Consider the following 14,068-nt stretch of genomic DNA (forward strand, 5'->3'; position numbering starts at 1 on the left):
CAATCGATGACGATGGAGCAGACGTTCCATTGCTCGACCCTGAAGAAGTTCGAATAGCAATTACCTATCTGAAGAACGACAAAGCGGCGGGGGCCGATGGATTGCCGACCGAGCTATTCAAACACGGCGGCGAAGAACTGATAAGGAGCATGCATCAGAGTCTTTGTAAAATATGCTCGGAAGAAAGCATGCCCAACGATTGGTATTTAAGTGTGCTCTGCCCAATCCACAAAAAGGGGACCCCACCATCTGCGCCAACTACCGTGGAATAAGTCTCCTAAACAACGTATATAAGGTTCTATCGGGCGTATTGTGTGAAATATTAAATACCACCGTCAACAAACTGATTGGACCTTATCAGTGTGTCTTTAGACGCGGAAAATCAACAACCGACCAGATATTCACCATGCGCTAACCTCTCACCTCTCCTCCATTTTAAAGCCTCTATGTCGCGATGTTTGAAGTTGGTGTCCACGCAAAACTAATACGTAAGCTGACGTTGAGCAATACCAAAAGTTCCGTCAGGATCGGAAAGGACCTTTTCGAACCGTTTGATATCAAACAGTCATACCGCTTTAGTCATGTTCCCAAACCCAGTAAGCAGTGGAAGCCTAAATTTTTTTACTACATTTTCTTCACTAGCAGACGGTGAAATAAAATACAGCTTTTTCTTTTGTTTTGTGTGTTTTCCAATTTTCAAATTTGCACTTTTTTGTTTATTTCCAATGATTTGTTATAAAGCATAAGTACAACCAATACAAGCACTTTTAAAATCATAATAAAATATTTTATAAATACACAGTTATTTATGCTTACGATTTCGATTTACAAAAAATGTTCACAGCTTTTTTTAACTTTGTTGGGAGACAATACATTTTTATTGACAATACATTTTTATTGCTTGCTTAAATTTCCTTATTTTGTTTTTTTAATTAATTTTTTGTTTATATTTAATTTATGGCGCATACTTTAGTATGCATGAATATTCTGTTTGCTGGCGAAAAACATTAATTTTGAATTTTGAAATAAAATATCAAAATAATGACAACAAGTCGAAGTCTAAACTAATAAATGCACTTGACTCTGGTACTTAGCTCTTCCTGTTTTAAATCAATAACTTAGACGAATATTAACTATAAATGAATGCTTTTGCCAGTTGCAACAGACGCGTATACATACATACGTACATATGTCTTTACTACATATACCTGAGAAGTTGCTGGTTTAATAGGTGCCCAAAAATTTCAAGGCAAATATGCACAGAAGAGAAAAAAATCTCCTTCAGTGTATTCCTGTAGCCACAAATTGGCAGAGTAAACTAAAACTTATGTTCTCAGCATACATTAGGGATGCACATATGTACATATATATTTTATAAGTTTTTGCTGCAGAAAATACTCGAAAAAATATTGCCTATAACATTTCCTAAATTAAACTACATTACCTTACCCTAAACATGTAAAATAAATAATATTAGAAACTTAAGAAATTAATACGTAAATATGGATATGGAGTCTTTAAATTATTGAATTATTGCTTCTCCAGTATAGCTTTCTACCTTATACACGATTAAACTAATAGTACGACTGCATAGACATATGCATGTATGTGTGTGTATAGTGCGCCACAGACGGCGCAAATGCATCGCTGACTTTGGCGCACGGTGCCGGCCAAAACATAAATGCAATGTTTGGCTAGAAAACTTAAAAAAAGTGGAGCTTTGCCTTTTCCCGTAAAAAACATAAAGGTAATTGTGGATAAAATACCCGTTAGCGCTGCTTTTGTCCATACCATAAGCTAAGCGACTAATTAATTTATAGGTAAATAGTGATAGTAAAGCTATTTCTCTCAAAAGAAGAAAATTTAAAACTATTAATACACTTCCTTTTGCTAAGAATCCAACAACAGAAGTTGCAGGATTTCGAAGACGTAGCACGTGAGTGTGTACTATTAATCAATGACCACCGCCCATGGGTGATCTATTTTGCCGTATTGAATGGCCGATAGTGTATCACGTATCCATTCGTGTATGGGCTTCTCCTGCTCCATGGTGGGTATGTAGAGATCGGTGCCCAAATAATTGATGCGATTAATGGGGCTGACCACACACGCTGTACCAGTGCCAAACAGTTCGAGCAGCTGTGGGTGAGAGTAAGGTATTTAGTATCATGTATACAGCATAAATTGGTGCGTGTACTTACTCTTCCTTGATTGAGCAGCTCGCAGACTTGTGGCATGGTGATCACTTCTTCGCGCACCTCAAATTGACCCAATTGTCGGGCCAACGTGAGTATCGAGTCTCTTGTAATGCCGGGCAGAATGAGACCGCTAAGTGGTGGTGTGACCAATATTTTCTCTGTAACAAAATTAATGACGTCACATTAGCGTATGTTAAAGCAACTTATGGTTATTGCTAAGAAAATTTGTTTGATAAGCACTTGCGTTTCGGCTATAACCGCTTAAGCGGTTTCTACGCCAGTAAAGAAGACTCGTATTTACCTCCATTTTCGTTGACGTAGAACATGAAAATGTTCATTGTGCCCACTTCGGTGAGTTGATGATCCTCGCCGTACAACCACAACACTTGTTGCAGACCCTTTTGGGCAGCCTCTTTTTGTACGTTGATCGTGGGTGCGTAGTTTGAGCCCATTTTACGATTGCCAACACCGCCGGGCCACGCTCTGTAAGTGCGTTTATAAATGTTTAGTTAGTTTGCCTACACTGTTGGGGTTTTTGAGCACACTCACCTTGTGTAGCGCGGATCTGCGAGCAGTGAAACCGCACCATCACTGTCAGACTTAAAGTAACAACCCACGGGGCTGAGTATTGTGTAGAGCAGGGCAGAGTCGGAGGAGGCAACACCGAGCGTCGGGTCGATACCGATCAATGTGGGGCGGATATATAAGCTGGCAGCTTCACTGTGTGGCACCCATTCGGAGTCGATAGATATGAGGCGGGACAGACACTTGATGTATTCTTCACCTTCGAATGTGGGCAGGCCGGAACGTCTTGCTGTGAGATTCATACGATTCATATTCATGTTGGGGCGGAACATGCGAATTTTGCCATCGACACCGCGATAAGCTTTCATGCCCTCAAAAAGCTGTAAAGAAGAGTAGAACATTTTTGTAAATTCATTGTGAGTATAAGAGTTATTAGAGTTAGTTATTTAAAAAGAGGCGACCCTCACCTCTACAGCGTAGTGCAACACTTTTGCCGCGGGATGCATAACGAGATTTTCGAGCGGCGTAATCTCCGGTCGCTGCCAACCGCCCAAACTCCGGTGGTAGTAGATTTTCAACATGTGATCGGTGAATACTTTGCCAAAACTTAAAGCGTCATCATTATCTGGTTTGGGTTGCAATTGCTGTGGCGCAGCCAGGCGTACGGCCAATTGTACGGCAGCGAACTGTTGGCCCACATCCGCATCGTGTTTGATGGGTTCCGGCGCAGCTGTGTATGCGCTGGAGATCGATGTGGTGATCTGGAAGTCTGGCTCGGCCTGTTGTTTGGCGTGTTTCTGTGCGGTCTTCAATGACTGATTGCTGCACAAACGTATTGATTGCTCAATGAAACGTATTAGTCTATGCTGGTTGCGGAATATATCCTGAAAAGAATTAAAAATAGTAAATATTAGTAAATGAAAAGTGTATAAAAAGAGAATTTGAAGAATTAAAAATAGAAAATTCAAAAAAAAAGTTAAAAATAAAAACTAAAAAAAAAATTTTTAAAAATAAAAAAATTAAAACAATTTAAAAAAACATTAAAAAAAATTAAATATAATAAATTAAAAAAAAATTATAAAAATCAAAATCGTATGAAGATACAATTTTCAGAATTAGAAATCATCATCAAAAAAAAAAATTATTAAAAAAAAATAAAATAAAAAATTAAAGAAAATAAATTTTTTTTTTTAATTAAAAAAAATTTAAAAGAACTAAAAATTTTCTTACATTATAAAAAAAAATAAAAAAAAAAATTTTTTTAAATTAAAAAAAATTTAAAAGAACTAAAAATCGCGGTTCTAGTTTTAAAACAATCTACATAACAAAATTAATTGCTAATTAACTAGTTTAACTATAATGTAATTCATATGAGGTGCCCACAGTCTGGCCCTTGTCTCTTGCTGTAATCTACATATTGTGTATTTACTTTGTATACACAAAGTTTTTTGTGTGAGCAATAGTGTCAAAACTTTATATATGTACATACATACTTAATTTATACGGCGGGCATGTTGGAGTGAAAGTAACTTGTCGACGTTTTTTGTTTCAAGTACTTGCTCCTTTTGGACCTTTTTGAATTTAAAACGCAGATGTATAAAGTTCAATGCTGCGGCAAATCGTGGCGTATTGCAAGTAAAATATGCCTTTGCATGCAAATATACATAAATACATTGTATAGACACGCGTGCAGTCGGCGGAATGAGAACCTACTTGTAGAACCGAATCTAAAAGGTGAAAAGCTTAATGCCTCAATAAAAGGGTGAAATAGTGACGCGCCTGGGTTTTCGGGGAAAAAGACAATTAACATAATATTGAATTTAAGGAAATGAGTTTAAAATGGCGTCTCTAGAAATTGCGTGTCAAAACTGCTATGGGTTTAAAGGGGTTATAACCATACGAAAGTTCAAAAAACGCATTTTTCATGACTTTTTTTTAATTTTTTTGGGATGGGATTTTTATTAAATAAATAAATAAAAATAATATATATTTACAGAATTGTAAAATATTATTGCGCAAATTCACTTTCTCCAGAAAATCTGAAATTTCAAAAAATCCAAAATTCCGAAAAAAATCGAAAATTGTGGTAATTGTTTGGAGACCATTTAGCCAACATTTTACTCGAATATATGTATGTAAATTGAAAAAAATAATAATCTGCCTAACAAAGAAAAACAGAACCCATTTTCATCATTTGAGTGTTTCATTGTATTTTAACATCACGTCGTCCTTGTTCCTTTCTTTGCAGGATAAACTTAAAATTTTTGGAGAATATTTGCAAACATACTATGTATACATATATTATATGGCAAATGTATACATACATATACGTATAATAAGCAAAAAAAACTATTTTTTTTAAATTCAACAAAAATGCCAAAAATACGATTTTCACTGTTTTCCTTCCCCCCAGTTCTAAGTAAAGGTTTTATTTAGCTAAAACAAGTATTTTTTCACCTTAGACGATCCTGTAGGAAGTTATCCTGCAAACGCTGAAGCATCTTTTTTCCGAGGGCTCACCGGAAATGGCGTCGCAATGGCCGAGTTTAAAATATTTTTCTCCAAAAAATTCAGAATTTCTTTGTCAATAGTCTATGTTTGTAACAAAAAAAATTCTAATAAAATATTAAAATGTTTATCTGAGAAAAAATTGTTGAAGAAAGGCTGTTTATTACCCGAGGAAACCCAAGTTCAAAATTAAGTTATTTCTAAAGTGGATTCTAACCTGAAGATATTTGCCTACTTAAATACGAGATCAAAGTAAAAAATATATAAATATACATATGTACATATATGTACATATTTATAAAAAATATAAAATATATACATATATATTTTTATGTTATATATACATATATATATATGTATATATTTCTTTGAATTAGCTCACTTCCGCACGCAATCGATAGCGTTGATTTTGCAAACACTCCCCATCAATAAATTGCCATTTGATTAAAATTAGACTTAATCTCAATTGACTTTGTCAAATACCAGACAAATATTTCAAATAATTGAATTCAGTTCCATTTATAATTTATTTCTGAATACTATGAATTCTACATTTGCACGCTCATGTCCCAGTTAGGGCACGTCGTTGACCCAATGATAACCCAATTAAAATCTTATTTCGATTAATAAATACAGGCATTTCTGTGAATGCATATAAATTAATTTAACTAGTATGAATCCAGTTTGTTTGATTACTTTAATAAAAGAATTATATTTCGTTACCGAGCAAACAATTTTCAAAATATATTAATTTTTAAAAATAAATAATAAATTAAAATTATTGATTTTTTCGGTATGAAATAATGTATAACAATTCACTACATTTGCAGTATATTGTGAAACATAAAAATATATTAAGTTCGTTTTTCATACGCATTCACCTTAAAGTGAAAGCTCGACAGATTTGTTCTTAAATTTCAAGCAAATCGTGTTTCTGATACGCACAGAAATTAAAAAAAAAAAAATAGTTAGACACTGTTTGTATGTATGTAAATATAAACATTTGCGAGATAATATTTATATGCAATCATTCAACTCAATTCAATGTGAACATCCGATTACTAATCAATAATTAACTATTATTGCCCAGCAAAATGTGTTTTTGCTTTAAAACAACATTAAATTATTTATTTATATGTATGTTTGTGCAAATCAATATACATACAACAAGTACATCTTCATCTCTACGCAACATCTTATCAATACGCTTGGCGCCTGAACGTTAGAAAATCACAAATAACCGAATCAGCAAAATTTCTTGATAGGCTCGGCTAACTGATGCAATATACTGGTTTTCAAAAGTCAACAATTTTCCCAAATAAATTTGTCATTAAACAAATTGTGACTAATTTTAATGTTTATATGTGAATACCCTTGAAAATTGCTTTTGGTATTTTGCATCATCCAAACAAAAACTGATGAAACAACTTGTTTGTATGAGGAGAGAACGTTTAAAACGAATATTTCTAGCTTGACCGCGGTCAGTGTTAATGATGAACTATTTTAAAACTAGATTCATACATAAATACATACATATGTATGTATATACACTTAGGAATGTATGGAAATAAAACATAAATAATATGATGCAATAATATTAAGCCATTAACACTAGTAAATCAAATTTATGTATGTATATTTTCGGCATTTTTTTCGAGATATTTGTTCAATGTATATTTGAATATCAAAAACAGTCTTCCTCAAATGTATCTCGGTCTACTCATAAGTAGCTATGTATGTATGTATTCGCAATCTATTTTATGCATTTGCACGTAATTTCAAGCAAACTCATAAAAACAGCAATTGCTCTGTAGTTTTCCAGCTGCTGCTTTCTACGTTTTTTTACTATTACCTGCAGCATATTTTCAGGGATCTGATTAGCAAGTATTTATAATCATTTAATTTCATATTAAACTTATAGAAATATACTGATTAATTTCTATTATAATAATTTTTATTATAATATTTTTGCAAGGCAACACTTTGCTTTTTATTTTCTTCTACTTTTGTTATACTCTTGCATCCTGTTGCAAGAGAGTATAATGAAAAATAATTTTTAACACATACATACATACTTATATTCATATATGGTGATATTAAATTTCTATTATTTTGGCTACGACAATACATATGTACATAATTACGCAAACAAAGTCATCTCTTAAATATTACGTTAAATTAATATCCAACGCTGTAATAAAATATGTTTGCGAGCTCTTTGAGCAAATAATCTCTTTGTTTAAATAACAAAGTCAAGTAAATTTATATTGCAGCATTTTCCTTTGGCACAAGCATGAAAAAAAACCAAAATCACAAATGTTTACAATCAAATGCAATAAGCAAATGAGAGCAGGAGAATGATTCTCAGCGCAACCGTAGGCAATGCATGCAAATGCACTGAGTGCGCGCCGTTACTTGTGTGTTGTGCAGTTATGAACGAGTTTCATTAAGAAAAATCTGCATATCATCGTTGGACAAAATTGTAAATTCATTAATAACTTTAAGAAATAATCAATTTTAGTGCAATTAAAAAGTGAAAATGTGTTCAAGTAATTGGTGTGAATGTATGGAAATATTTGAATACTCAATGTGGAAAGAATTTAAATTGAAACAGAGGTTTGTAAAAATGTAAAAAGCGACACATTTTAAATTTCGTAAAAAATAGTGAAAAAAGTGTAAAAAGTGGTAAAGTGGTTGGAAAAAAATTAACTTTTGGAACAATATTTTAAGTTGCATGAACATTTTGTTTGTGTGCGTGTTAAGAAATATATTATGGCGTAAAAATAATAATGGTGCAAGGAATTCATATTAGAAAGGTTTGCCGGGAAAATGTTGCTGACTGTAAGGAACAACAAATGTAGAGGTGAGCCATTTACATGTTTAGTTCTTGTTAAACCTTTGTAAATTATAAATTCAACGGAATCCAGGAACACTGAATATAATAAATATAATAACCTTGCAGTATATACATATGTGTGTTTGCTTTTTTCTCTGTTTGCCGTGAAATGTTTCATGTACAGAAATAACTGATTCATTCGAATTTTTAAATTTTTTATTAAAACTATTTAATTTAAATTAATTATTTACTCCAATCGTCAGAGTTGCAAATTTTTTTATTCAGATGCAATATTTCAATGCAAAATACATTTAGTTTGGTATTAAAAAAAATAAATTTTAATTAATAATAAAAATTTAAAAATTAATTATTTATTTTTAATATCAAAATGCGAAATAAATTTATTGTTTAGATAAAAGAAATTTTAAATATTTTTTTAATTTAAAAATTTAAAAAATGGTAAAACGATGTTTTTTTTTTAAATTTTGTTTGGAATTCAAATTTTTTTATTTAATTTGTTAATGATAATTTCAAATAAATTGAGAGTATAAATTTACTTTTAATTTTGTTTCATTTTTTTATTAATTTTATTTGAGATTAGAAATTTTAAAAATAATTATAATATAGTAAATAACTTTTTTTTAAATTTTTTTGGAATAAAAAAAATGATAAAACGCTGGTTTTTGTTTTAATTAGGTTTCGAATTAATTTTTCTTTTTTTAATTTTTTAATGATTTTGTTTGAGATTATAATTTTGTTTTAATTTTGTTTTACATTTTTTTGGGGCTTAAAATTTTATTTCATTTTCTACTACTTTTATAATTTTATTTAAGATTAGAAATTTTAAAATTAATAATAATAAATACAATAAATAAATCTTTTTTTGAAATTTTGTTTGGAATTAAAAAGTTGTTTTTAATGGTTTTATTTGAGATTAAGAATTTATTTAATTTAAGTTTTTTTAAGAATTTTTTTGATTAAAATTTGTTTTTAATTTCTTGATAATTTTATTTCAGATTAGAAAATGAACAATTATCTTTAATTCAGATTTTCAAGATTATAATAAACAAAAATAATTAATTAATTGTTAACTCAACTATTTTTAATGTATTTTTTGTAACCCTGCCGATCGCAATAATTAATTATCAAATTATAAAAAAAAATAATTTAATAAAAATAATTTTCGACATTTTTATAATAATCTAGAACAGTTGTTGTAAAAGGAAGACACTAACAAAAAATACGTGATAAAAGCAACTATTTTTGAGAAAACAAAATATTTCTCATCAATAATATGTTTATATTGTTCTACTAACGGATTGAAAAAGTCCACTGGTCAACTGTCACAATTATGCCCTTTAACTTTTCCTATCACTTAAGACAACTATTTTATTATTAATTACCAATTATGTGTTATGTATTAATTAATAGCCCTCTCGGGCTTCCAAAAATTGCCGTAGTGGACGGTATTTCACGTCCCCCATGGCGGGGTATTGGTTAAAGTTTTCAACTAGCAATAATCGCACCTCAGTAGAACTTCATTGGTTACGATATCGCCTCTGCGCAAAGCTAAAGAATGCTTCGCCAACATGGACTATTTAAATTCCTCCACTTATGAGTTGGTTGAGAAGTAGTTGGTAATGGCCAATTTGGAAAGTGTATGGCAGTGAAAAATAAAACAAGTTCAGCAAAAGAACGAAAAACACAAGACTACCTAAATTCTACCTTTCCTACATTCTTACATATTTACATACATAGAAGATGACAATCTAACGGCAATTTGTTTATTGTTGCAAGCAACAACACCGTGCTGCAATCTCGAAAGAGATGCCCATGAAAAGTGTGTGCAAAAACAACCCCACTGTGTCCACTTAACATTGATAATCGGGTTGTAGATAGGGTGAAGGCGCACAAACACACAAACAACCTTAACTGCATGCAGTTTGCATTTGCATGCGTGTGCCGGCTTATGCAATTGCAGTGCATTTGCTTTTGCTGGAGATGCAGTCGTGAGCAGCGCTGCACTTTTCATTTCAACCGTTATAGTATAGCAAGCAATCTCCTTACTTCCTAAATTTGAACTCTTCTTCTCTCGTATTTATTTATTTCTGCGTTGAGCATTTGTATTTGTTGCATTTTATAGCACCTACATATGCAAAGCAAACGCTTCTGGCATATGTTTAGTAATAAAAAGGCTTTCGATTACTGTTTATTGCATTTGTAATTATACCATGCACATACATACATACATACATATGTATGTATATGTGCTTTATGAATAATTACAAGCAGAAAGAAATGATAAATGCTAGTTAAAATCATGAATGAAGCATTTTACTACGAAAGCGTGTTTTTAAAGTAAACATACATATAAATTATACTACAGGTAACGTAAAGGTAAAATATTGTATGTAAGATAATACATACTTCATTTTGAGTCAATAAATACATACATATATAAATACTTTAACACAAATATACAATTTCATATACATACATACCTACATACATATAAAGTTTCCGCACATTTTAAAAAAGGGTGAACGACATACAATACATATTTCGTTTCAAAAAAGGTTATAATTTAATTTGAGATCAATACTATTATAAATATATTATCTTCTAAAGACTTCGACGTTTTTCTAGAAAAGAAGTTAAAATGGCGTGTGAAATGAAGGAAATTAGCAGTGATGAAAATAATGTGAAACTTTCTATGAAATAGCTCAAATTATAGAAGGACAATTTCTTCAGGATCTTTTCTTCAGTTCGTCGTGCAAAATCTCGAAAAAAACCTACTTCCGCAGTATCAAAAGTTCGATCTGACTGGCCTAGGTTGTGCAAGAAACGTGACATATTCCGTTCAGTTAAAGTAAAATCTAAGATAACAGCTTCTTAATTATATGAGAATTAAAAAAAAATCGTTTGATAAGAATATTTATGAGGATGTTGTATGGAAAATATTGAAGAAGAATGTATATTAAGCAGCTGTACCACCATGGAAACCATCTATTTGGAAAGTGAAAAGAAAGAAAATTATGGATATTGAAAGTCCGTATATAAACAGCGTCCACAATTAAAAAAAAAGTCCTTCGGAAAATAAATCTGACTGTAAAACATAAATGAGGTAGTTTAAAGGATGGGTTTTTACGGAAGTTGAAAAGCTGTTAAGCAGGTTTCGTGGAGCCAAAAATGGATGACATTGTTCTTCAAATGTTTTGAAGAATATGAAGGAAATTGTTCAACAATTGGAGCTTAGGAGTGAGTTTTCTTAATTTTTCCGCAAAATTTAATTTTTCATATAATTCAAACAATTATTATTTTACTATCTTACAAATCATTAAGGTTTCTTTTATTTGACCTGGAATACTGTGTTAATGTATTGCCTATATGTATGTATATGTATATAAGAAATTTTTTACTAAAAAATTCGAATGAAAGATCTTTGGAATAGGGTCAACTAATACGAGATGCTTTGCTACGACAAATTTTGGTATATGATCCTCAATATATTGGTACAAGAAAAAAATTGAATTCGTTTTAAGTGACAAAAATATTAAACCGTTATTCGAAAAAGAAAGGTTGAATAAATTACGTTGACTTTGGGTAATATAATATTTTATATATTTTTTGAAAGTTATGGGAAAAATTGCTTTAAATTGCCTAATTAATACTGTACATTTTTAGATATTTAAAATAATTTTATTTTCTTTTTTTCAAACTAGCCTAATCTGCTAATTAATTTTTTCTTTTTCCTTTTCGAAATTTAGTAATTTTTTTTTCAAAATAGCCTAATCTTCTAATTAATTATTTCTTTTTCCTTTTTGAAATTGAGTCAAATAATATTTAATAGTTTTTTTCTAAACTACGCGGATGTTACCCCATTGAAAAATTAAATGATTCCCCATTTAAAAAAATTATTGATTATTCTAAAATAATGAAGTTCACAAGTCAACGCAAATATGTCTTGTATTTATAGATATGAAGTGATAATGGAAAATGTTATCGCTGAAAATTAAAATTAATAAAGACAATATTTTATATTAAAATTTAAATTTGTTGCTACGTAAAAAAATTCTAAAAATGCCAAATTATAACGACTAAAATGCGCGCTGATAACAAAAACTCATTTCTTCGCACGCTTAGAACGAAAATTGTTGCGAATATAGCCGGGCTAGAGCTCGAATAGATTCTGAAAAGTCTCGAGACACAATAAATCTCAGCGAATGTTTGAAATAAACGTTAGAAGTTGCCGAAAGTATGCGTATTTAACGATTTTATTATATAAAAATAAGTATATACATATGTATGCAAGTTTGTATGTATGTATATACTACATAAATTTGTTTATTTATATGGATGTGTGTCATTGGGTGTGTAATACAGACTGTTTTACGCCCACTTATCTACTATAAATACTTATTGGCATAGGCAAATTTATCGCGTTTATTTTGCAGCAACAAAATCTTAAGACACATGCACATAAGTATACATTTCAATAAAGTGCGACCGCTAAAAAATTCAAATAGCGTCCGTAAACTTCAAAATCCGCGAGCAACAAAAAAATGCCGCATTTTAAATATTTTTTCTATTTTTGCTTTAAATTTATGCGAACGAGCAACACACTTAAATTTCATTTCGTTTATTCCTTGCTAGCAACAAACGTCTAAAAAACGAAAGAAATGTGTGCAAAAAAAAAAGACTAAAATTATACAAAACGTCGTGAAATATGTAAATAACCAGCCAGACTTACGTTGAGTGGCAAACCGCAAGAAACCACCTTTAGTTGTTCGCATGTCTTTTGGTGAATTCGCCTTAAATTTTTGCATAATTAAAATGATTTTTTTTTGCGAATTTAAAATGTGCTTTGCACTAGTTGTGTGCAACTGTTTTATACAATGTTTCAGGTTTTAAAGGTTGAAAATATTTTTTACTCAACTTTGATACTGTAAATTTTTACTAAATGATGGCACAGCTCCACATTTTCATGAATTTACTTAGATACGAGTGGTTCTTATTGTTCTCGAACCGCCTGCACTAACTTTTAGTACCTCTTTGCTTCTAGTTTTTAGTACCTTCCTACATCTCGCCACCACAAAAATTTATTTGTTCGAATTTTGTAAATTAAATTATACTTTCCTTTCTCTACAAACGTATAATTTTTATTTTACTTTAAATTTTTTTTCTCTCATACGCACCTTTGCATTAATCGCCATTTTGGTAGTCATCTTGCTGGGTCAATTATTATGAGATTCGCCAACAAGTTGATTATGTTAAAAAAAAATTTTCGTTTATTTATTCACACTGTCCCACACACTTGGCACAGTCAGTCCTTTGCAGTTTTGCTTCTATTGTAATCAGTAATCAAGTTCACAATTTTTACCGTTTTCTTCTAAACTATTTCATATACACGCATATATTTTATCACTATCCCGTTTAAAATTTACTGATCCTGTGATTCAATATTTGCTAGCACTTATATGCCACTTTTACTTTACTTTGCGTTTATATTTTTCTTTTCCACCACTAAAACCAAAAAATTAATATTAACACTTCGAAGTTTCTGCAACAACTGAGTTTGCACCGCGCTGAGCACCTCTATCTATAGGCGCTCGCCAGCACCAACACCAATACAAGCAACGTGCGTCCGCCTCCGCTCACCTAGCAAATGTTAGATACAGTCGTGGGCATATTATTAAATCGTTTTGAGACGTAATTGGAATCTTATTTCGTTTACAACTTATTCAAGTTGATTTTTTTTTAAGTTAGCAAAATACAATTTTTACAAAACCTACAAAATCTGGAGTATTACCTTGGCGTCAAGAATATTCAGCTTAGCCATTGATTTGTCTAGTCGACCAGGTTTCACATATGATTTTCAACGATTAGGGTTGGCGTACTGGATTCATTTTTCATCATTAGGCACAACGCGATGCAAAATCGGCTTATTTTTTATCGTTCAAGAAAGAAACGTAATGGTCTAAAACCTTCAAAACTTGGCGCA

At 31.1% G+C, this 14,068-nt stretch overlaps 1 protein-coding gene and 1 non-coding gene across 2 annotated transcripts; both read right to left on the bottom strand.

The window, feature by feature from the left end:
- Window positions 1-1,325: 1,325 nt before the first annotated feature.
- Window positions 1,326-13,622, bottom strand: LOC126758612 (branched-chain-amino-acid aminotransferase, cytosolic). Its single transcript, XM_050472951.1, has 6 exons — window positions 13,263-13,622; window positions 3,191-3,607; window positions 2,748-3,103; window positions 2,500-2,681; window positions 2,202-2,356; window positions 1,326-2,139 (listed from the first exon to the last, which is right to left on the bottom strand). Exons 1-6 carry the CDS (start codon window positions 13,290-13,292, stop codon window positions 1,951-1,953), a joined length of 1,329 nt encoding a protein of 442 aa, XP_050328908.1. The 5' UTR covers window positions 13,293-13,622; the 3' UTR covers window positions 1,326-1,950.
- On the bottom strand, window positions 9,498-9,638 carry LOC126760840 (U4 spliceosomal RNA). Its single transcript, XR_007667260.1, has one exon. It is a non-coding gene; the product is annotated as a U4 spliceosomal RNA (small nuclear RNA).
- Window positions 13,623-14,068: the final 446 nt, after the last annotated feature.

This window comes from Bactrocera neohumeralis, chromosome 5 (genome assembly GCF_024586455.1).
Source record: "Bactrocera neohumeralis isolate Rockhampton chromosome 5, APGP_CSIRO_Bneo_wtdbg2-racon-allhic-juicebox.fasta_v2, whole genome shotgun sequence".
Classification (NCBI taxonomy): domain Eukaryota; kingdom Metazoa; phylum Arthropoda; class Insecta; order Diptera; family Tephritidae; genus Bactrocera; species Bactrocera neohumeralis.